Genomic DNA, 23,338 nt, shown 5'->3' on the forward strand with positions numbered 1-23,338 from the left:
GTAGAGAGCCAAACCAAGGACAGTTCTGCAGTTTCTCAAGGCCACTACCTAGAACTTGCCCAACTCAGTGCCTTACTGAATGAGAAGGATCATATGCTAGTGGTAGGTGATTCTTTCTACTCCTTAAATTTTCCCTATTTCTAATTTTGTATTTTAGTACTTTGTTGTGAAATTACATGATATAGGTGAAATGTAAAGGACATTTTTGCATAATGTTAGTTTGAGTCTTTTTAAATGAACAAGAATAATTTGAAAGTTGAAAAATCTCAAGAACAAGTGAAGATAAATATTTGACAATAGAGAAATGCCCAAATAACAGACCAGTTTTCCTGTATACTTTGAAAACAATTCATTTCCTTTACTTTCATTGCATCTCTTTAATAATAGTCACTTTTCTGGGCGTACCTGGAGCCCCTATTGTAATGTCGATCCTTGTTTCATCCTTTTTCTCATTCCGTTGTACTGATGATTACCAGTTTTCTTCAGGTACACAAGAAACTTTTGCAAGATAGTTCCTGCAGGGAAATTTCTTGGCTTGCCACCTCGATGCTTACACCCTCAGAAGTAAAATTAAGCAAGTGTGACCATGAGACAGAGAGGCCAGAAGGAGGGTCGTGATGTTTTCAAAAGCAGTCTTTTCAGCTTTTAGTTTGCGTAAAAAACAACATGTTCATTCAGAGACTGTTCAGTAATAGAACAATATTTGTTAATGTTTTATCCCAGGTTGCTGTGCATGTTCTTTACTGCATCATGCATATTACACTGCCATTTCATGCTTGGTTACAGTGACAGTACTGCATTTAGTTTCCCCAAGGTGCCAGTCTCTGAGTTAACTTATAAGCTACAGAGTGCAGAGGACACAATCGTCTGCCTGGAGATTACAGGCGGGGGGGGGGGTATTATTGTCTCAGAAAACAGTATATTAACTGTATTTTACTGATTTAAAGATTTTCACCCAAAGTGCTAATTTTGTTCTTGTGTCATTCACAATACTAGGAGCTGTGAGCACTCTATGACAATTTCATAATACAACTGAAACTTCCAGGATATTTTAGATTGATAAATCATGCTTCTGTAACTAATTTTTAGTAACTGCTACTGCTTTATTTGCGCATTTCCCTGATGTTTCTACTAAAGTGCTTTTCCTATCACTTTTGCTGCTGTTAGACTGTCTCTATCTAATATAGACATTGGTGTAGGCCAGGACTAAATTTCCAGTTTCCCCATCCACTTGTCCAAGTTGCACTTGAATTGTGTTAGGGAAGAACTCTTAATTCACATGGTTGGGAAGCATCTTTCAAAGAAGGGATGGTCTCTGAGATTCATACCTCTCCCTCGAACATGTCCTATTTATGTTGCAGATGAGATTTGCTTCACTAATTTGGGTACTTCTAATGAGATCTGTTTTGTGAATGTGTAACAGACTCATTCGAGAGAAATCAAAGAATGTTTTGTAGTCCAGGCATAGATTGCCTCTCAGCAGTCTGTAGGAGCCTTAGTACAGGGATATGGCTTTGAGACAGTCCATGTAGGGCATGCTGTTTACAACCTGTATTCTTTTTGTGAGGAACCTTTGTGGATGCTCCAGTTGTTCCATATACCTGATCAGATGCATACCGGGGGGGGGGGGGTGTACTCATTGACTGGTTTGATAAGGGCCGACTACAGAAGAACAGTTACATCCTTGGACCTAGATGCCACACTCTTGCTTATAAGTTGCACAGCATGGAATGATTTCCTTAATACCATAGGTACATGTTGGGCAAAGGCCAGGTTACTGTCTACATGTCCTCCCAGATACCTGAGGAATGGGCTTGTATGTAGGGATGTATTATCAATGTGGTAGTTTCCAGGGGTAGCCATCTTCCTAAAAGATACTATTATACATTTCTTGGCACTGAGGTTAAGACAGTGGCTTTGGCACCAGTTTGGTCTGTGTCAGGACTTTTTGGAAGATGTTTAGGTATTTGGGGTGATTTTATAACTGTGCCTAGTTTGCAATCATCTGCAAACTTGATCAGCCAGAGGATCTTGATATATTGGCCTTGACATCAGAGAAGAAGATGCCAAAAAGGGAAGTCCCAGCACCAAGTCGTGAGGCCTTTTTGTAGATGTAGACCATCTTATCCTAACTTCTTGGGTCCCATCTTTGAGCCAGCTGGCTATCCAGTGGGTAGCCTGTGGGTTTATACCTAATTCTGTGAGTTTGCCTACATTGCCTGAGTGGGATATTATGTTGAATGCTTTGGCCAAGTCAATGTCAGCAAAATACCAATGCAACAGATGAGGGCAAGTTGGTGTGACCTTCTCAAAGATGTCCACCAGGTTTAGTAGCCATGACCTGCCCTTGGCGAAGCCAAACTAGATTAGATCTAGTGTCTGAAAGTTTTCTATGTCATTGCTTATCTCCATAATAATTCTTTCCATGGCTTTGCATGTAAGATTGGTCAGACTTGAGTCTGTAGTTACCCAGATCTGTAGATGGCCCACTCTTGTGCTATGGGGTGACAATTGTAGTCTTCCATTCACTTGGCATGAAGCCTGTCTGGGGTCTACAGTTAGTGATTCTACTGGTCCCAATAGGTCATGTGTCATACTACTACTAAGGAGGCATCCCGGGATATTATTGAGCTCCATCCATGCAGTATTCCTGGCCTTGGAGAGTGCATTAAGGACCTCTTCCCTAGTAATAGTTTGGGGAAAAGTTAACATTGAGAGTACTTTCTGAGGAGTGTCTGGGGGAAGAGGGGTAAAAATGGAGCTAAATTTGTCGGCCAGCTTTACTCAATGTAGGTGACTCTATTTATAACTAATTTGATATATTGTGTATTTGAGGTTGCAGACATAGCTGAAGAATACCTTGTGATTGTCCTTGGCCTGGGAGATTATTTTTTACCTCAAAGTTGGGTTTAATAGACTTGAATAGTCCCCTGAATTGCTTGTTTAGATTGATGGAGTTTTATGTTGCTGGGCATTGCAGTATGGTAATTTAAAAGTGGAGAAGCTCAAGTGTGTCGTACTGTTTGACCAGAATTGACATGTGTCCATCTTTTGTATTTTTCTGTACAGTAGCTGGTCTAAATGTATGGAAGTTATTACAGCCCTGCACTGCTGGAATTCCCTCCACATCTTTAAACCATGCCCCAGTAACTGCACAGACATCTACATCATCCAGGGTGAGGGGAACTAGGGAAGAGTGGTGTTTTTGTTTAGATTCCTGGCATTGAGCAGTAGCATCTTTAATTTGTCTTGGGTTGCTTTTGCTATGTTGGAAGATTTAACAGGTTGGCAATGCCTAAGAAAGGCACTGTGGAGTTGTATAAGGTTTTAGCCAACATTCAAAAGCCTAGAGAGGACAGGTGCAGACAATCCCCGACAAAAAGCAGCATGGTCTGTCGACAATATGCTCCCAGAGTGATAAATGTTCTACCCCCTTTGAAATACACCAAAAACTAAGCCAATTATTGTCTTAATGCAGAGAAAGCATTCGGCAGAGTAAGCTGAGATTTTGAGTAGAGCAATGCAAGCATTTGCATTCCCTGATGCAATAATAAGGTTAATTAGGGTGGTATATGAGGGATCGGAGGCAAAAATTAGAGGGCAAGTTCCTGTCTTATAAATTGTGTCTGAATAGAGGAACCAGGCAGACATGTCCCGTTTCCCTATTGTTACTGCATCATATTTAGAGCCATTGGCAAAGAAAATAAGGGACTCTGAAATTCAAGGATATAATTATTATGGCAATCAAGAAAATGTGGCTTTATTTGCAGACAATATTATTTCATATCTGATGAAACTATATCAGAATGTTCAACACAGAGATATCCTTTTCTGGTTTTAACTCTTAATGAAGACAAAACAAAAACTATAGCTGTAAACCTACCCACACATGAATTGCTTCAGCAATACCCTTATTTCTGGGGACATGATAAAATGAAGTATTTAGGAGTTGTGTGTTAAGAGGGATTATATTATGGCAGCAAAGAGTATGGGAGGAGAGACTAAACAAAATAATACAAAAACTCAAACTGGGAAGCTCTTCTTTATGGTTATGGATAGTGTGATACAAGCAGTGGTTTTTGGCACTTTTAGTTTTATGTAAATATCAGGCATGTTTTTATCAACCAGAGGAGAAGTTGTGGACAATAATTAATAGAGTTGAAGGATTTTATCTGGGAGGGGAAGAGGGCAAGGGTGAAGTGGAATAAGTTGATCCTTCGGATAGAACAAGGTGATTGAGGATTACTTGATTTGAAGGATGTTTTAGCGCAATACAGTTAACGTTCATAGGTGGTTACTGGGTTATTGACCCAAAGGTCTTTCTAAGCCTAGCCATGTGTACCCAATATTATACTAGAGAAACCCAATATAAGAGATCTTGCCTAAACTCGAGATCTTGGTTAACAATGACTGCCCATATCTAGGAGGGTCATAAGTGAAATCCCTGGCAGGAACTTACAGGTTCCCATCCAGTCATCCAGGCTATACTTAAACAGGGTGATAAGAGGGGCTTTGTTTGATGTGAATTGGTAGCCTATTCCAGAAGAGTGGCAACCTCTGAGAGACATAGCTGTCTCTCCAGCACGCCCTGTTTATGTCACAGGCCAGGTTAAGGTCCCTGGAGAAGGTGACACTTGTACAATTTGACTTGAGGATGTGCAGCATTTCCATTAGGTTTGGATCCAAGATTGCTGTGTAGGCCAGACACAAGCCTCTTCTAAGTAGTCTGTATGCAAGTGAGTACAGTGATAGTGACTTCAGTCTGTCAATGTATGGGCTGGAGACCCTGAATTCTCTTGTTAGAAATCTCTGAGTCTCTCAAGTTGCTACAGGTGCCTGCTAAGGTACATACCAAAGGGAGTATTGTACTGATGAGGGTCGAGTACAGGGGTGTTATGACCTCTTTCAGTCTTGAGGCAACACCTTTGCTAATGAGGTATGCAATGTAGAATGCCTTCTTACCACAGTTGACACATGGTGGTCAAAGTTTAGGCTCAGTCAACTTGCGTTCCCAAGTCTCACTACTGAGTTGCTACTTAGGACATTATTATTTATATGATAGTCTGCAGGGATATTGTTTTTACTGAAGGGGATGATAATGCATTTTTTGCATTGAGTTTTAGTCCATGGGTTTGGCACCAGTCATCGGTTTTAGCAAGTCCCTCTTGAATATATTGATATCGTTTGGGGATTCAGTGATTGCAATTAATTTGCAGTTTTCAGCAAAACTTGTTAGCCATAGCCCCTTTGTTTCAGCCTGAACTTCTGAGAAGTATATTCCAAACAGGGAGCCCAGCACTGATCCCTGTGAAACCCCACTGGTGACAGGTGTGCTGGCTGAGGTAAAGTTCCCAACTTTGACGAAGTGTGATCAGTCGGTGAGCCAGTTAGCAGCCCACCTGATGACATAAGAGTCTATATTCAGCTGGGAGAGTTTATCAAGGATGCCAAAATGTGGGACTGTATCGAAGGCCTTGGTTAAGTCAAGGTACGCTGGCTGTATGCACAGATTTGCCTTAGTCTATGGCTCTGCTGACATTTCTGAAGATGTCCACCAGGTTTAACAGGCATGGCCTGCCTTTGATAAAACCAAACTATGTCAGACCAAGGGTTTGGAGATCACCTATATCCTTTATTTATAAAGTTTCATGATGATTTGTCCCATGGCCTTACAGATAAGGCTGGTTAAGCTTATGGGTCTGTAGTTCCCAGGGTCTGTTGCCATACCCCCTTTATGAAGGGGGATGACTGTTGCTGTTTTCCATTCAGCAGGGACAAAACCAGTACTCAGGCTGTGGTTGAACAGAGTACTTAATAGAGTTGCTAAATCATGTTTTAGACAATTTAAAACGCAACCTAGAATGTCTTCTGGTCCCATAGAGGCTGCATTTTTGGCCTTGGAGAGAGCATGAATGACTTGCACTTTGGAAATGCAAAGTGGGGTAGATGAAGAGAGTGTTTTTGAAATGTTTGGAGGGGACGGGAGTTGGTTGAAATTTTCACCAAACCTGTCGACTGATAGGTTAGTTATTTTCACAGGATCCGGGTGTCTGTGATGCCATCCACAACTAGTTCAGCACACATCTGGGTTCAAACTTTTAGGTTACGGATATAGCTGAAGAATGCCTTATGGTTATCCTTGGCTATGGTTGCTAAGTTTTTTTTTTAAGTTGCCCTTAGACAATTTTACAAGTTGTCATATTTGTTTGTTCAAGCAGAGCAGGGTGTTCTTCCAGTGCTGGGACCTCTCTTTTTTTATTCTTAGACAGCAACGTCTTCCTCTTGTTGTGTAACTTATTAATGCTAGATATCCACCAGGGAGGCTTGCTTTTTCTTGAAGATCTTGTTTTGTTCCTATTGGGTAGAGCTGTCAATAAATTTGTGAAAGTGTTTGTATGGAGAATTTGTGTATACCTTAGTATAGTTGTCAATGCCATCTGTGGGAACAGGAGCTTGGAAATTATTTATACCATCCCTTAGGAGGGTATAATTAGCTTTAGTGAAAATATTTAGTCTGATTTCACCTAAGAGGGGTTGAGGTATTATAGCTACTTTAAATGTGATTGATTTGTGATCAGATTTAACCAGTAAGGGCCCTATACTTGTGGTGGCGCAATGGTCACCCGTGTTGGTGAGGACCAGGTTGAGAATATTTGAGCCACTTGTGGGGTTGCATACTATTTGTTCTAGGGCATTAGTGTTAGCAATGTCCGGGAATCTTTATGCAGGCATGTTGGCACTTGGTTTCCCAGTCAATAGAGGGATAGTTAAAATTGCCCATGACTAGAATGGAGCCAATAGCTAACGATGACTTGAACGGGGGGGGGGGGGGAGGGTCTTACCCACAATTAGTTGAACTTGCACTAACTCCATGGAGTTCTCCTGTCTAACCAGTATAGAGGTGCATGTATCTTTTGATGAAGATAGATGCTCCTCCTCCTCTGGTTCTCACACATTCATTTTGCAGTCTGAAAGTGAGGAAAGCATTGTAGTGATGCAAGGCTGGGATACTGTCTCTCTCTGGCCCTGAACCAAGTTTCTGTGACTGCACCGACTTCAACATCCTCCAGGGAGAGGAGTGCTTCCAGAGAGTGCAGTTTCTGATTTAAACTCCTAGAGATTAGCAGCATAATCTTTAATTTATTTGTGAGTTATATTTTCATTTAGGACATTTTGTTCTTGAGACATAGCCGTGGTGGTACAGCAGTAGCATTGTCGCCTCACAGCAAGAGGGCCTCCCGTTTGATTCTCGGCTGGAGCACCTTCTGTGTGGAGTCTGCATGTCCTCCCCATGGTCGAGTGATGTTTAAAGACATGCAGGTAGGTGCAACGGTCGAGTGATGTTTAAAGACATGCAGGTAGGTGCGTGTGTGAATGGGTGTGCCTTCTTTGAAGGTTGGGTGTCGGGCTGGCAACTCGGCATCATAAAAACCCACTGCCAATCATGAGCGGACCGGATTTCTGCTGTGGCGACCCCTAACCGGGAAAAGCCAAAAGACATTGCTAGACCTTGCCTACAAAAGGTGCTATAGGGGAGGCAAGTGCCTTGGCCAGTAACCAAAAGCCTAGAGGTGACATGTGAAGATCATCTCATCTCTGGCAAAGAAACTTGATCCATCAGCCATGTCATCCTAGGCTGACAGGAATTGAATCCCCTTAGAATGACAACAGAAACTTAGCCAATTATTGAAATCAATCATTTTTTGTTTATATTGTGGTATCATCTTAGGTGCGGGTAGAATTCTGCTCAAGGCTAGGGATATACCTGCCTGGGGCACGCATTTGTAGATCTCAATCACATACATCTTCATATAGTCCAGTGAAGTATGTGTAAAGTCTTTCACACCAACATGAACTATGACAAAGTTGTAATGGTACTTGTTGAGAGACTTGAGTGCATATGTGATCTGACTGCTCCTGGCACCTGATAGTTGACTGTAACCTTCTCCTTGTCCAACTTGGTGAGTAGGACATCTGTGTGTCTTGCAATGGAGTCACCTGTGACTACAAAATTTGGTTTAGATGTGCTTTGCCTTAGGGGCTTATTTGGTGAGGCACTGGTGCTCGTGTTTTTATGTGTATTGAGTGCTGTAAGTGATGTATTAGGTGTAGCACGTTTGTGTTTGTAAGGTCTGTGATGTTTTGGTAGGTTTCTGGTAAGCGCCTCCTCATATCATGGTTTATGTGTTGAGGGCATGGTTTGTGTAGGAGGTGTAGTATGTGAGCTGACAACCTGTTCAGTGTCACTGTTCTGTGCATGAGAGAACAAGGATTCCACTTTCTTAGTGTAGATACATCTCTTACAAATTTTACTTGGGTAATTTAGGAGTAGAGGTTGTCAGTGTACATGAGGCAGTTGTTACTCTGCCTCAGGATACTCATGTCAATCAGGCTGGTAGCAGAAATGGAGAGAAACTAACCATCCATCATGCTAGGTTAAATCCTGTTTTCACAGTGGGGAGAGAAAGTGGAGGGGTGGGGTATAACTGGGTGCTCTAAACGGGGTCTATACTAATCTGGTGCTCTATAACTGTTTATACTAGCAGGGGTTGTCTAAATGGCATGAGACTATTTTGGATTTAGTGGTTTTGGGACTGTTTAAGGGGCAGAATTGCAGCTGAGGTGCTCTGAGCAGCCAAGCACAATTTAAGGACTTCTCAGATCACAGGCAGCTACTAAAGGAAAATTTATCTACTGAAGTTTTTGCATCTATAACTGCCAGTGGTTACCCCCACTGCATGGTAGTGTATGATGGTACACGCAGGTGCACTATGCGTAAACAGAGGAAAACAGCAGAGCAGTGGCTGGTCTCCTGCTCTGTGGAGCTGTGTTAAAACAAGTTCCAACCCATGCAAATGCAGGGCTTATGTAGAAACAGTGAGCAAACTGAATTAAGCAATTTAACCAATAAAAAAGCTCAAAACTGAGTTTGTGCCAGCAATCTTCAATCAGATGAGTCCTAACTGCACTCTCCTGCCACAAAGGTGCAGGGGGCCCATATCCAACATAAGATAGCCTGATTTAGTGCTCAGTTTAACAAACCAAACCAGATTCAGCAGGTCTGATTCTAGTCTATGCTACTTCAGACAAAAAGTGCCACAAATCAGCAATATGGCAAAAATACAGTTTAAACATGCAAAATGCAGTATAAAATTGCATTTTTTTGGTTAGCAGAATGCAACAGATTCCTTGGATTGCACAGATGAAGAATACAGCAGAGCAGTGACTGGTCATTTAACTCTGGAGCTGTTTAAAACAGTGAGCAAACTGAATTAAACAATTTAACCAATACAAAAGCTCAAAACTCCACCCTGTGCCAGCAACCTTCAATCAGATGAGTCTAACTGCACTCTCCTGCCACAAGGGTGCAAGGGGCCCTCTCCAACAGGGTTTAGTGCTCAGTTTAACAAATAGAGTCAGATTCAGCAGGTCTGAATCTAGTCTGTTCTACAGCAGGCAAAAAGTGCAACAAATCAGCAAGAACAGTTTTAAAAAATCATTCTAGCAAAAATATAGTTTAAAAGTGCAAAAAACAGTATAAAATTGTACTTATGGTTAATAGAATGCAACAGATTCTTTGGATTGCACAGATGCAGAATGTGTAAGACAAACAGAAAGCTATAATTCAAAGTGGGAAAATATGATGATGGCACAGGGAAATTCAAGCAATAAGGAGAAAGTGGGAGTGTTCTTTAGCCAAATACACATTTATGAGCAGCTGTGCCTTGTTCAATAGCTGCAGTCCACACTGGGTATTTCAAGCAATAAGGAGAAAGTGGGAGTGTTCTTTAGCCAAATACACATTTATGAGCAGCTGTGCCTTGTTCAATAGCTGCAGTCCACACTGGGTATAGCACACATTCTTCGTCTTTGCACTATTATCCCAGTCAAGTTAAATTTCCCACCTCTTCTCCCTGGTTAAACCCATATTTAAAACATGAAACTATGGATAAGCACTTTCCTGCTATCTGTTGACCAGCCTGGTGGAGATGGGCATCCTGAGGCAATGTAGCTTCAGGAAACCACTAAATCCTGAAACAAACAGTGTGTGAGAGATAGTTAAACCATGAAAATTGGGACAAGACTCTCTCACACTGACAAATCAAATGACAAACTGGTTGTCAGCACATGCACATTATTTCTTTCACTAAATAAGGTCTCTGCACATAAAGCCACACATGTGGAGGTACTGACAGTTAACTTGCCAAAACCTCAGAGGCCTCCCATACACTGCACTCAGAAACCACATGCAAACAAAACCAAATCAACATGAACCACTACACATCATGTCTCCATAAGCAAGCCCCCCAAAGGCAAAAGACCACACATTCAAACATCTTGGTCATAGTGGACTCCATCATGAGACACACAGATGCCCCCCTTACTAGGTTGGGTAAAGAGAGGGTTACAGTCAGTTGCTTGCCAGGGGCCAGGATTCTCCAGATCATACAATCACTTGGGTCACTTAACCACATACAAGCACTCAGGTCACTTAACCATAAGAGCCAGTATAACTGTCCTAGTCCATGTGGGTGTGAATGACCTTGGACGTACCTCCCTGGACTGTATGAAGAGAAACATGCTGGACTTCTCTGAGTATGTGTTGCAGGCTGGTATGAGACTCACATTGAAGCAGCATTCTACCCTCACCAAGAATGATATCACAATTCAAACAGAAAATAATTCACTTAAGTAATTGGCTTGGCTACTGGTGTCTTTCCAAGCAAGTATTCATCAGCCTGAGATGGCGCAATCGACAGACCACTCTGTTTTGCCAGAGATGGTCTGCACTTGTTGCTGTTCGGCTTTTGAATGCTGGCCAAGGCATTAGCCATTCCGTAGTGCTTTCTTTAGGCAGTGTCAAACCAACAAACCTCCCAATGTAATAAATTCTTCTACTGCCAAGCTGAAGGTACTACTGCTCTATGCTTGGAGTTTTTACAAGTAACCACACTTCTTGGAAGCTGTCCTTACCTGGAAGAATGCTGACATCTGTGCAGTTACAGAGACATGGTTCAAGGCTGCAGAAAGCACCCCACCAGTGCAAGGCTACAATGTTTGTCCCATATTTAGACCATCCTGTGAAAAGGAAAAAATGAAAGGAGGAGATGTTTCCATTTACACAAAACAATCGCACCTCTAGATTGGTCAAGCAGGATTGCTTACATGAGCTATTCCATGTCCAGCTGACAACAGACAAAATTCCCCACCATATTGCTAGCTACAGGTCCCCAGCCATGATCCATAAACACTCAAGTTTACCTGTAGTTGCTAGAATCACTTACCATTCAGCCCAATACACACTACTCCTGGGTGATTTTAACTACCCCCTCATAAACTGGGAAGTGTACATGACCACTAACATGCTGTCTCAGAGATTCCTGAACTTTGTCAATATACATTCTCTGGAACAACTGATATTCATCGTGTTTTACTGTTGCAGTCATGACTGTAGGGTTCTCCCCTGCCGGCAGGCAGTCCTCGGTCAGCCAGAATCCCAAAGTCTTGGTCCGGCGTTGGCTGTTTAGCCATGCTCCCTGATGTCAGAGCGCCAGGAGTACAAAGCTGACAGCTGACGCCATGTTTTCCAGTCTTTCTTGCCGTGCGGTGATAGCAGTTCGCAAGTGCCGGTCGGCTGACTCCTGACAATCTTTTCTGAACAAACTTCAGTCCAAAGACTTTCTTCTCCTACTCGAAGCTAAGTACCCCATTGGGGAAACTTTTTTCTTGCTCCAGTCCAATGTCAGAAAAAGTTAATAATTGTATTTCATGTGGGAAGCAAATACCTCATAAGGATTTTCATTCTTACTGTATTCCTTGCTTAGGCCCTGACCACGACGTAGCTAGTTGTCGGTTTTGTGCTAGATTCAATCAACGTACAATTAAACGGAGGTACGATTTTACATTTCATTACTTTAGTAGGCGTTTTAATTACAAAATGTCAGATACGGTTCCGGCTACCGGAGTTCACAAATGACGCAAGGACAAAGACAGGCCTCCGAGGTCCAAATCTGACGATATCATTCAAGCAGAGCCAGCTTCAGGTTCGGCCGTCGTCAGTGAGGTGCTTTTGCAGCCCCTGTCATTGGCCATTTCAGAACCGATGGCTGAAACGGACTCCCACGAGGAGCCAACTAGGCCTTTGAATATTTCTGTTGCAAGACCTTTGGACAATGCTCCTTCGGATGGGTCCGGAGCCGCTATGCAGGTACCGGCTTCCGAAGGGGTTTTCTGGCCTACTCAGCTTCTAATAAAGGCAAAGCCAAAGACAAAGGCAAAGACTCCTTCCAAATCAAAGACTGCAACTCAGGCCTCTTCTGATCTGGCTCCCAAGTCACAGAAACAGTTACTTAAAATGGCGGAGGACTTACTTACTATGATTAGGGGTTCTTACTTACTATGATTAGGGGTTCGCATCCCCCTCCAGATAAAAGGCCAAGGCAGGAAGTTTATTATGACTCCTCTGATCAGGCTTCTGTTTCTTCAGTTTCTTCTTCTGACCAGGAATATTCTTTCCCTCCTTATGAGGATTCTGATGCTGAGGAATCCATTCCTTCAGCTTCTCCCCCTGAGGATTTCTCTTTTGGGGAAACTTTGCATGAAATGAGTCATCATTTCCAATGGGAAGGACAGGAGTATTCGGAATCTAAGAAAAGACTAAGAGATTTTCTTCTTCTTCCCCAACATAGACCCCTGGCTATTCCTCCTATTTTGGATATTGTGGATGATGCTTTTTCGGAGGCTAACTTAACCCCTGACTCTTTTCTTCCAGCTCCTGTTAAGCCTGACAGATATTACAGGGTTCCTGATTCCCACCAGTTTTTATACAAGAACCCTACTGCTGACCCTGAAACCATTTCTCAGGGTCCTAAGGGAGTTAAGGCCGCTTCTGCTAAAATCCCCATTCCCACTGAGAAGGATTCCAGATCTGTAGAAAGATGGGGCAAAAAAGTGTACACTTCTGCTACTTTATCTATTAGGGCTTTAAACTGTCAGTTTCATATGCTGAAATACCAGCAATTTCTCCTGTCTGTAGTAAAACAAAAGCTAACTTCCATTTCCGCCTGTACAGATGATAAGGAATTACATGACTTAATGCATGCCACTGAACAAGTTGGGAAGCATGGTTTACACTGTGGATTTGATGCCTTGGAGGCTTCTTGTAGGGCTGCTGCCTCTGGCACAGTAATTAGAAGGCATGCATGGTTAAAGGAACAAAATTTGCCAGATGTTTTGTTTGGATCTAAAGCTGAAGAGGTGATTAAAAAGATGGAGGACAAGGCAAAATCCATGCAAACAGTTAAAGATTTCTTACAAGTACAGCCACCCAGATTTAGTAGGAATTGGCCTACAAAAAATTGGTCCTTTCCCAATTCAGACAGGCCTCAGAGGGGTAGATACAGACGCTCCCGAGGAAGGCCTCAAACACAAGCCTCTTATTAACCAAGACAGTGGACTGCTTCCACCCCTAGGGGAGGAGAGGACAGGTCGCAAGCTCATAGGAAACAGACTCAATGACTCTCTCGGTTGGGCTGCAGGAACTTCTTGCCTGGAAGCCCCTCTCGGAGGAAAACTTTCTCTTTTTCACCTAAATTGGACTCTTATAACCCAAGACCTTGTGGGTTCTGGATGTGGTTTCAAGAGGTTACAAATTCCATTTTCATACCCTACCAAGGCCAAGCAGATGGCCAGATCTTCCAAAACATCAATGGACAGAGGCCTTAAACCAGGTGGAAGCTCTCTTGGCTATGAAAGCCATAGAACTAGTTCCACTTTCAGAGATGGGACAAGGTTTTTACTCAAGGCTCTTTCTAGTCCCCAGGAAGCAAAATTCATGGAGACCCATTCTGGATCTGTCAGTCTTGAACACTTTTCTAGAGATACCAAAATTCAAGATGCTTACTCTACAGCAGCTACTTCCAATGCTGACCAAAAATGCATGGATGGTAACTTTGGATTTAAAGGAGGCATATTTACACATTCCCATCAGGCAGGAATGCAGAAAATACCTCCGGTTCAAGGCCGGATCGAGGCACTTTCAATTCTCTGCACTGCCCTTTGGATTGTCTACTGCACCCAGGGTCTTCACCAAATGCCTGGCTCCAGTAGTAACTTATTGCAGACTCAAGGGAATTCAAATTTACCCTTATCTGGATGACTGTCTTATTCAGGCAGACAGCAGGGATGTCTTACTCCAGCATCTACAGTTTGTTCTGAATCTTCTCAAGTTCCTGGGATTCACTGTAAACATAAAAAAGCCACATTTGACACCCTCACAACAGATGATTTTTCTGGGCACTTCTCTAAACACAACAACCCAGATGGCATTTCTGACATACGAAAAACAGTTACAGCTGGCTTCAACTTTCAAAACCTTGGCAACTTTAACTCGGCTATCTGCAAGGAGATTCCTGCAGGCTTTGGGTTACATGGCCTCCTGCATCCTTCTCGTACCATATGCAAGACTACATATGAGGAAAATACAGTGGTACCTAAAAAGTGTATGGTCTCAGCATTGCCACAGTTTGGACATACTGATCTCCGTCCTGCCTTGTCTTCAAAAGGAATTCCTTTGGTGGTCCAAGGCATGTACTCTAAACAAAGGAAAACCCGTCTGTCTGCCTCCTGCCACTCGGATACTAACCACGGATGCCTCAGATTATGCATGGGGAGCCCATTTTTGGGGCAACTGCCTGCAGGGCCTTTGGACAAAGGATCAGAAGCACCTGCATATCAATTTAAAGGAAATGTTAGCCGTTCAGAAAGCTCTTTTGGCCTTCAGGAATCTTCTACAACCAGGACAACTACTGATACGAACAGACAACACCACAGTTATGTGGTACATAAACAAGCAAGGGGGATCTCATTCCTACCCCCTTTGCAGACTAGCTATGGATCTGTGGAACACAGCTCTAGCTTGCAATCTGGACCTTCAAGCTCAGTTTCTACCAGGGAAGCAAAACTTCCTGGCAGACAGTCTGAGCAGAAACCTTTCGGACCCACACGAGTGGATGCTGGACACCGAAATATTCAAGATAACAGCAGTCTGGGGATGTCCTCACATAGACCTCTTTGCATCCCACCTCAATCATCAACTACAGATTTTTTGCACCAGGACTTTCCACAAACTAGCTTGGAAAGTGGATGCACTATCATTCAGTTGAAGAAACCTCTCAGGATATGCCTTTCCTCCTCTTCCTCTTCTTCCACGGGTATTATTAAAGATCAAACAGGACAAGCCCAAGATGATAATCTTGCTGGCCCCAAATTGGCTTCGACAGTTTTGGTACCCAACTCTGAAAAACCTTTGTCTGGAGCCCCCTTGGGTTTTACCACAGACTCCGAACCTTCTGTCCCAACGCCAGGGTCAGGTTCTACACTCCCATGTCAGAACTCTCAGCCTGGCGTCCTGGTTAATCCAGGGTCTTTGATTCATTCTCTCCTACCCAAGCAGGTTATGGATGTCATTTTAGAAGCCAGACGTCCTAGCACTAGAAAATCTTATGCAGGAAAATGGAAAAGATTTTGTTCCTGGATGCAGGCTCAGGATTATGATCCTCTTCTTCCTAACATTCCTTTGATTTTACTTTACCTGACAGACCTCTTACATAAGGGTCTCTCTTTCTCTTCCATTAAGATACATGCCTCTGCTATTTCTGCTCATTATAATACAAACCCTCCAATCTTTTCCCACCCGCTCATGAGACAGTTTCTCAGAGGAGCTAAGAACTTAAGGCCCCCTAGATCTCCTCCCATTCCTGCTTGGGATCTCAACTATGTTTTGGAAAAGGTCACCTTACCTCCTTTTGAGCCTGCTGCCACTTCTGACATCAAGTTTTTATCTTGGAAAACAGCCATCCTGTTAGCTCTGACCTCTGCCAGGAGAGTTTCAGAGTTGCAAGCTCTTATGGCTGTAGAACCTTATATTATTTTTCATCAAGACAGGGTGTCTTTAAGGACTAATCCTACTTTCATGCCTAAGGTGGTTTCCAAAGTGGCTTTAAATCAAACTATTCACTTGCCAACTTTTTTCCCCACTCCTCAAAATAAAAGGGAAAGGATCTTACATTCCTTGGATGTACACAGACAACTACGTTTTTTACCTGGACAGAACCAAGGACATCAGGAAATCAGAGCAATTGTTTGTTTCTTATGCTTCAAGTTCCCAAGGTAAAGCCATTTCAAAACAGACCATTTCTAAATGGATTGCTCATGGAATCAGATTTTGTTACTCACACCATGGAAAGCAAATCCCAGGGAGTGTACGGACTCATTCCACCAGAGCTGCTGCCACTTCAGCTGCCTTCCTCGGGGGAGTTCCTACCAAAGACATTTTGGAAGCTGCAACTTGGAGTTCAGTGCATACTTTTTCAAAGCACTACAATCTACCTCTCTACTCTAAGTCTAGGGCAGGCTTTGCTTCTGCAGTCTTGCAGGGCCTTTTAGCCACCCCTTCTACTTTATGACCACCTCCCTTTCATTCTGCTTTGGGATTCTACCCTACAGTCATGACTGCAACAGTGAAACACGACGAACATAGTACAGTTGTGTACACATCATAAATGTAGATGTTCAAGTGTCTTCACTTTTGCAGTCTGGGTTTCCCTCCCTCCTGTCCCCTCTTATTTTTACTTTTGTGTGGTTCCTTTAATTCACCATTCTTCTGAGTTGTATTTGCAAAGGGTATGGGACCTTACTCATTTTGGGACTCCTGACATCTGGGGCAAGAAAAACTGGAGAACATGGCGTCGGCTGTCAGCTTTGTACTCCTGGCGCTCTGACGTCAGGGAGCATGGCTGAACAGCCGACGCCGGACCCAGACTTTGGGATTCTGGCCGACCGAGGACTGCCTGCTGGCAGGGGAGAACCCTGCAGTCATGACTGCAACAGTGAAGACACTCGAACATCTACATTTATGGTAAGTGTACACAACTGTACTGTCTGCACTCCCACTAGGGACTCGAATATCTTTGACATAGTAGTCCCAAACATGGGGGAGCATTGCAACCCCCCCCCCCCACCTAGTATAATGTCCTCATTGGTAAGATTGGATCATAAATCCATCTCCTTTGAAATGTATATAATGGTAGAACCCCATCAAACTCTAAAGAATTTTTCTAAGACAAATTACCTTCAATTAAGTGAAAACATGGGCAATTTTAAAGCTAACCCTAAGCCCAAAAACACAAGGGCCTTTGCAGAAGTATACACAAATGCCCTGTACAACCACTTAAACAACTGCACAGAAACAACAGTACCTGACCAAACTTAACCCAGATCTAGCCAGCAAAGCAGCTACCCTGGTAAATCCCTGGCATAAGTAGACCATACAACAGAAGTAAGAAATTCTTGTGTAGATAGGATGGCGCACAACAGAGAAAAAAAATCCCTCAGTCTCAACAGGAAAATCAGGGAACTAGTGGTCTTCAAAAACTAAATACGAGTATAAAATAGCCTCCCAGGAAAAGGATAACCACAAAGGATTTTTTAGTAATGTCTGAAATCTCAAGGGAAACCCACAACAATGTACTGAGTTGACTGCAGATGGCACTACCTATACTCAGCCAGAAAAAGTAGCAAACCTGCAGGAAGATAAATTTGTATTAGAGTTCACTCTATCACCTCTAGTCACTCCCCATGAAATGTTCTCGATTATTCCTTTGCCTGTTATCTCAAGAGAACAGGTCGTCACTGCACTCTCTAAAGCTAGAAACACTGCATCAGTGGGCACTGACAGAATATGAAGGTGCCTATTAAGTAGCTTGAAATGTGACCTAGCAGACCCACTCTGATCTCTGTCTAACCACAGTCTCCAGACAGGTTTTGTCCCAGTAGAGTGGGGGACAGCAACAGCCATCCCTCTGTATAAGGGGGGGACCATTAACTGACCTAGGAAAATACAGATCCATGAAGTCTGACTAGCCTCATGTGCAAGGTTATGGAAAGGTAATCGTGGACCTGATTAACAGCAACATAGGAAATCTCCAGACTCTAGACCCGACCCAGTTTGGCTTCATAAAGGGCAGGTTCTGCCTGCAAACTCTGGTGGACTTCTTTGAAAAGGTCACCAAAGCCATGGATGAAGGTAAAGGGTAAGACGGTTCATACAACCTGTATTGAACTGGCCAAGGCATTTGACACAATACCCCACTTGAGTATTATAGATAAACTCCGAAAACTGGGCATAAACATCTACATCACCAAATGGATAGCCATGTAGCCCATTGAAAGGACAAATGTTAGAGTGGGAAAATCCACATCCAGAAAGAGGCCAGCCACCAGTGGAGTACCATAGGCCTCTGTACTAGGCCCCTTCCTGTTTGTGATATACTTCACAGATGTCAAGGCAGATGTAGATGGCTGACCAAGTTTGCTGATGACTGCAAGTTGGGGAAATCATTGACTCCCCAAATTATGTTGATATCCTACAGAAAGATCTGACATAGATGAATAGGTTCATAGGTGTGTACTAGGCTAATGGCCCTGTTGCCTTTACAAGACTAGCCCATAGGATTACCCCCGCATCGTGCCACTCGACCTTAATTCCCAGTGCCTCTATTTAGTAAAGCCACTAGAGTGGTCCCTGGGATGAATTTTCTATTTCCCATCCACTCATCAAGATTTCTCTTGAAGAGGGCCAGTGAGGTGGTCTGCTTGACATGTATAGGAAGTCTATTCCAGAGCATGGTGCTCTGCTTGGCATGTATGGGAAGTCTGTTCCAGAGCATGGGGAGTCTCTGGGTTATGAACCTGTCCCTCCAGCATGTTCTGGTGATTGTGGTAATGAGGTTGAGGTCTCTGGAGCGTGTGGCACAGAGGGATTGAGATTTCTTTAGATCTAGCATTTCTAATAGAGCTGGGTCAGACATGGCTTTGTAAGTCAAGCAGAGATCTCCTCTAAGTAGGCGATATGAAACCGAGAATAGTTGGAGTTTTTTTGAGTCTGAACATGTAGGACAAGTGTTTAAGGCCTAGGATCCTCTGTGAGGTACTTTTGTAGCCTCTACAGTTGTTGCAGGTGTTTAGTGAGGTATATGACAAATGGGGCATTGTACTCTATGATTGGCCTAATGAGGGAAGAGTAGAGAGAGACGATCACCTCCTTCTTCCTGGATGCAAAACCCATAGTAATAAGATGTGCCACATAGAAGGACTTTCTGACCACAGTGGCAATGTGGTTGTCAAAAGAGAGGTTGCTGTCAACCTGTGTTCCCAGATCTCTTAACGCCTTCTGTGTTCAGTGGACTACCATTGATGTGGTAATTCAAGGGAACTGGGTTTTTCCCAAGGGGGATGACAACACATTTTTTGGCATTGAGCTTAAGGCCATGGTTCTGACACCAGTTGTTGGTCTCAGTGAGGCCTTTCTGTAGGATGTCAACATCATGTGGGGAGTTAATAATAGCTCCCAACTTGCAATCGTCTGTGAACCTTGTCAGCTAGAGTCCCTTTGTTTTAGCCTGGACTTCAGAGAAGTAGATACCAAACAGGAGAGGACCCAGGACCGAACCTTATGGGACTCAACTCATGACTGGTCTGGAGTCTGACTTGAGTCGGCTACTTTCACACTGTGGGTTCTATCTGTGAGCCAGTTTGCAACCCACCTAGTGATATAGGGGTTGATGCTTAGCTTAGTGAGTTTTTCCTATGATTCCTGAGTGGGAAATGGTATCAAAGGCTTTGGCCAAATCAAGGTAGGCTGTATGAACCTCCTTGTCTTCATCCACAGCTCTGATGACTGGCTCAAAGAAGTTGACCAAGTTGAGCAGGCATGATCTACCCTTCACAAAACCAAACTGTGTAGGATCCAGAGTTTGGAGATTCCCTATATCCTTGTTTATTAGGTCCATGATGATGCGTTCCATAGCTTTGCACATCAGACACATCAGGCTAATGGGGCGATAGTTCCCGGGGTCTGTAGTCGCTCCCCTTTGTGGAGAGGGATAACTGTAGCAGTGCACCATTTGGTAGGGCCAAAGCCTGAGGTGAGGCTGTGATTGAACAGGGCACACAAGTGAGGTGCCAGTTCACTCTGTAGTTCATGTAGAACACAGCCAGGGATATTGCCTGGTCCCATAGAAGCTGCAGTCTTGGCCTTGGACAGTGCTGTTTTAACCTGTGCAGTAGTAATACTGGGTGCCTGGCAATCTACTAGTATTGTGATTGGTCCTTTGGGGGGGATAGTTGGCACTGAATCTGTCAGCCAGTATATTGGCAATATCTGTTGGCTCAATATAGGAGGTACCATTGTGCAGTAGCTCAGAGCAAATCTGGGTATTGCCGTGGAGATTCTTTACATAACTATAGAAGGCCTTGTGGTTGTCTTTACTATCTGCTGGAATTCTGTTTTCATAGCTAGCTTTAGAGGATTTGATGAGGGATCTCAACTTTTTGTTGAGGCTGATAAGGGAGTTTTTCTAGTCTTGGGACTTTACCTTATTCTGCATCAGTTTCCTCTTTCTGTTGTAGAGTTTGTTTATGGCAGGGGACCACCAGATTGGCTTCCTTTTTTTGGAGGAGAGTGTCTTGGTTCTATTGGGTATGGTGCGATCCATGCATTTGTGTACATGTTCGTACAGTGCATTGGTGTATGATTTGGCGGTCATGCAACTATTCTCTATTTGCATGGATGCCATGAAGTTAGCCACCTTTGTTTTTAGGCGCCCAAAGTTAGCTTTGGAGAAGTTTTTCATGGTGGTTACTTTTGTGAGGGGGTGGGGGGTGGATTTCCAAGGTGATTAGTTTGTGGTCGGATCTAAATAGGGAGGAGTTGACTATTGGTGTAGAGCAACGGTCACCCATGTTAGTAATGACCAGGTCAGGGATGTTGCTACCTCTAGTGGAGGTAAGAACGAACTGGTCCAGGGCATTGGAATTAATGAATTCCAGGAAACGTTGGGCAAGTGTATTGGTTTTCCCAGTTAATGGAGGGGTAGTTGACGTCACTCAGTATGAGAGTGTTATTTTGGACCCTAATATTCTCCAGGGTGCTTAGGAACATGGAGTGTGACTCTTGGGAAATTGTTGGGGACGTATAACAGACTATGACCTGAATTGGTGACTTACCCAATGTTAGCTGCACCTGAAGTATCTGAGATGACAAGTCTAGAGGTGTGCGCATGAATATGGAAACACCACCACCTTTGGAGCATCGGTCCAAGTTCTGGGGCTGAAAGGTGTGGAATGAGTTATAGCCTGGTAGTGCAGGGGTGCTTTCTGCTGCCTTGAACCAGGTCTCTGTTACAGCACAAATGTCGATGTTCTCCATTTTAAGGAGTGCTTCAAGCGAGTACATTTTGAGATTTAGACTTCTAGCGTTGAGCAGCATGACCCTCATGTGCATTTGTTTGTAACTCTTATAGTGGTAATTTGGTCTTTGGAACACCACCTAAAAAATGCACTATAGGGGTGGCAAGAGCCTTGGCCAGTATCCGGAAGACCAGCAGTGACAGATGCAGGCCATCTCTAGCAAAGCATTGAAGTCTGTCATTCATGTCATCCAGGCAGACAGATACTGGATCCCTTTAGAATGACACCAGAAACTTAGCCAATTGTTGAAATCAATCATTTTCTGCTTGTACTGTGGTATCATTCTGGGTGATGGTAGGATGCTGCTCAGGGCTAGGGTCATACCCACCTGTGATAAATAATCTGAGAGCTCCTCCATGTTTCTTTTCATGTAGTCCAGGAAAGGTACGTCTCAGGTCATTCACACCCACATATACAATGACAGAGTCATATTTGTAGCTGTTGTTGAGGGACCTGAGTGCATGCATTGTGTGGCGGGTCCTGGCCCCTGACAGGCAGCTGACTGTTAATTTCTCCTTATTCAACCTAGTGAGTGGGACATCTGTGTGCCTCACTATCAAGTCACCTATGACTAGTGTGTTGGGAATGCTGTTTTTCCTTAAGGGCTTTGGTTGAATGGCACACTCTTTAGGAGAGTTATGTGCCTCGTGATTAGTGTTGGGTTGTGGTGGTCGAGTGCATTTCTGCCTTAGAGGTCTCTGCTGTTTGGTTATATTTTTGAGAGCCTCTGCAAAGGCGGGTGTGTGGTTTGTGTTTTTATGTGAAGTCAGTGCTGGTGTGTGATCTGGAGGGCTATGTGTTACAGGTGGTGTGGTGCAAGTGTTGACTTTCTCCTCTTGACCAGCTATTCCGGTCTTGGCTGGAGAGTGCGTGGCTTTCAATTTGGATATATAAGTGCATCTCTCATAAGTCTGAGTGTTGGGACGTAAGAGGAGAGGGCTGTCAGTGTACATGAGGCAATTGCTACATTGCCTCAGGATACCCAGGTTCACCAGGTTAATAGGAGAAAACACAGGAAACTGACCTTTTTAGACATGCATGGAGGGGTGGGGATTAATAATAAGTACTGGAGCTGTTACCCTTTGGGAAATCAACTACCTTAGCAAATTAAAACTTTGAAAGTACCCCTCCTTAGAATGGACCCAGTGGTGAGAAATCTGGGTACTCAGATAGCAATCTGAACTTTGACCACCATGTGTCCATGGCGGTGAGGAAATCCTTCTATGTGGTTCAGCTTATAAGTAAGAACATGATATCCAGATCTGAGGATGTCATAGTACCACTGTACTCTGCCCTCATTAGACCAATAATAAAGTACAATACACCTTTTGGCATGTACCTCTGCAGACACCTGCAACAGATGGAGTGAAATTTCTCACCAAAAAAATACAGGGTATGGCCAGCATGTTTGTGGTCTGAGTAAAAGTCCTATTTCTGTATTCAATTTCCTACCTGTTACTGAGGGGTAATCTGTGCCTGACCTACAGGGCAGTCTGTGATCCAGCCCTGCTGGAAATGTTGCATATTTGCAAAACTAACTGCACAGGGGTTACCTGCTCCCAAGGTCTAAACCTGATCTCTGAAATGAACAGATCATGCTGGAGAGAGAAAGAGAGAGAGATGTGATGGAGATTTCTCCTCCAATGGATTAGACTTGTTCATGTGAAGCAGAGCCTTTTCCTGACCCAGTTTAAGTGGAATCTGGAACAATGGATGGGAAATTGCAAATTCACTCCTGGGGTGGCACCCATGTCCCTTATGGACAGAGGCAGTCTGTAAAAAAAAAATAAAATAAAATAAAAAAAAAAAAAAAAAAAATCAAAACCCTGCTTGCTGGCTCTTGGTATCTTCCCCTAGGGTTAGAAAACTGGCTAGGCTTGTAAGGGTTCTTGAGCCATTAGCCTAGTAATCTCCTATGAACCTATAGATGCAAGTCCTTAAGGAGAATAACAGCCATACAGAATATTATATTCATAAAGGGTTGGGAGGGTGGCCTAATGCTTAAGGTGTTTGCCTTACAAACCCAAGG

At 43.5% G+C, this 23,338-nt stretch overlaps 1 protein-coding gene across 2 annotated transcripts in view; it reads left to right on the forward strand.

Annotated features, from left to right (window-relative positions):
* LOC122811395 overlaps window positions 1-23,338 on the forward strand; it is a gene marked incomplete at its 5' end in the record, with an annotated part of 129,684 nt that overhangs the window by 78,731 nt on the left and 27,615 nt on the right. For both annotated transcript variants that reach the window (XM_044083215.1, XM_044083216.1), the window contains 1 exon segment: window positions 1-102. This exon segment is cut by the window's left edge and continues 90 nt beyond it. In XM_044083215.1, the coding sequence (XP_043939150.1) occupies window positions 1-102 (102 nt within the window).

The sequence above is a fragment of the Protopterus annectens genome, chromosome 9.part0, assembly GCF_019279795.1.
Source record: "Protopterus annectens isolate FY-2018-M chromosome 9.part0, PAN1.0, whole genome shotgun sequence".
In the NCBI taxonomy this organism is placed as follows: Eukaryota; Metazoa; Chordata; order Ceratodontiformes; family Protopteridae; genus Protopterus; species Protopterus annectens.